The sequence below is a fragment of the Propithecus coquereli genome, unplaced genomic scaffold (genome assembly GCF_000956105.1).
Source record: "Propithecus coquereli isolate 6110/MARCELLA unplaced genomic scaffold, Pcoq_1.0 Scaffold633, whole genome shotgun sequence".
Lineage (NCBI taxonomy): Eukaryota > Metazoa > Chordata > Mammalia > Primates > Indriidae > Propithecus > Propithecus coquereli.
The window spans coordinates 218,881-220,759 of NW_012152319.1; the positions used below are offsets into that span (position 1 = coordinate 218,881).

The 1,879-nt window shown below is 38.4% G+C and overlaps 1 protein-coding gene across 1 annotated transcript in view; it reads right to left on the bottom strand.

Annotated features, from left to right (window-relative positions):
* Positions 1 to 1,879, bottom strand: part of ATXN10 (ataxin 10) — a 163,883-nt gene that overhangs the window by 128,003 nt on the left and 34,001 nt on the right. Inside the window, exons 4-5 of the mRNA XM_012659791.1 lie at positions 1,420 to 1,516; positions 2 to 17 (exon numbers count right to left, since the gene is read on the bottom strand). Of these exons, the coding sequence (XP_012515245.1) occupies positions 2 to 17; positions 1,420 to 1,516 (113 nt within the window). The remainder of the gene's footprint in view (position 1; positions 18 to 1,419; positions 1,517 to 1,879) is intronic.

Below are 1,879 nucleotides of genomic sequence, written 5' to 3' on the forward strand. Positions count from 1 at the left end.
AGTGGTTTAAACAAAAGCTTTGCTTTTAGCCATTCGGGAAGCTGTCGTTTCCGGGAAGCTGTTTGTTCTGGAGGGCACTCCATTGTCAGCTCTCAGCCTATAGTTTTTAACAGATTCACTTGTGCTTTACAAAGCAAATCCAAACCTTTAGGTCTGAGAAACGTGGCGCCTCGTGGGATACAGCCGCTACTGCCTTTCAGAGACGCCCTTCCGAGTGTAACAGCATTTGAAATGCAAACCAACACGTTCACATATTCCTTCAGGGCAAAGTGCTGCAAAACTCCTAAGACAAATCCTGTCCCCAGACACGTGTGATATTAATTCATGGAGCGACACTATATAACCAGGGAAGGCAGCACAGAATTTAGGCAGTATGGTACTTAACAACGAGTATAGGCTTAGATCCGTACAGCAGCACTGGGTTTACATTCCAGCTATGCCATTTACCAGTGATAAGCTTCAGGTTCCTCAACTGTCCAAATGGGGACAGTACCACTTACCCTGCAGGGCTTTTGTAAGAACAGGGATAATACACAGAAAATGCCCAACTCAGGGTAGCTCAGCTGCTACCTTTACTGCTTATGCTGCTGGAACCGCTGGAGTCACCTCATTCACTGGCACGGAAGCCTAGATGAGAAGCCAGACCACCTGCTCCCGGACAGTGCCTTTCCTGCCTCCTTAGCTGCTCACCTTTTACCTCCACGCTCAGTTTCTTGTGAGCTAACAGAACTTGTTTAAAAAAAGTAGTACATCACCAGGAAAAGTACCAGCATCCAATCCAGATAAACAGACTGGTTATCCACCTCTTATACTCATAAACCGACTGGTTATCCACTTCTTACATGATAAAGGGAATGGTTATTCACCTCTTACATTGATAAATGAATTGGTTCTCTACTTTTTACACTGATAAACCAGCTGGTTATCCACTTCTTACAATTCTCCACATCTACCAAAACATGTGGCATTGTGCTGACCATATAAGAAGTATTCAGTAAATAAATAAAGGATTAATTCACTGACCATACTTTGATGATTTATTTTATTCTTGTAAATTTCCATGCCCTTAACAATGTTACCTATTTTAACCATGACTTTTATTTTCTTAAAAGTAAAATGACATAAAATCCAAGGTACAAATCTTAAGTGTACATATAGCTCAATGAATGTCAGATATGTACATACCCATTGGTACCATGACCGAGATCAAGCTACAGAACACGTCCAGGACCCAGGACCCAGAAGTTTCCCTCGTGTCCTCTCCCAGGCAGTACCTACTCAACACCACCCACCAAGAACTACCACTATCCTAGACTCTGTAACCATAGGTTAGTCTTTCCTGCTTTTGAACTTCATATAAATGAAACGACATAACTACATCTTCTCAGAGGTTAGAAAAATTCTTATCAATATACTCACAGAAAGAGTTCTGGGAAAGCATGTAGCCAAACAATAGACTGCGAATCTTCATTCCGTGAAGCAATGTTGCCTAAAAACTGCAGTCCACAACGAAAAGCTGAGGATACATAAAAGTAAGAAATATATATATATATGATTAAACATAATGAATAAATAAATATATCTTAATAAGAAATATACCCCATGTTATTAAATAGGAATTTTCTGCTTTCTTCTTTTAAATATAAAGGTCTCTCTCCACAAACCTTTGGGAATAACATTAACGTGCCTTCCCAAAACAATATGCTCTATACAAAATTAATTAACAACTTAAAAAGATTGTAAATGTGAACACAAATATAATTACATTAAATATCATTGGAATATAAGCTTTAATTAAAAGACAGTAAGACTTAGAATGGATTTTTAAAACTCTAACTACATGCTATTTAAAACAGACATACCTAAAATATAAGATTAT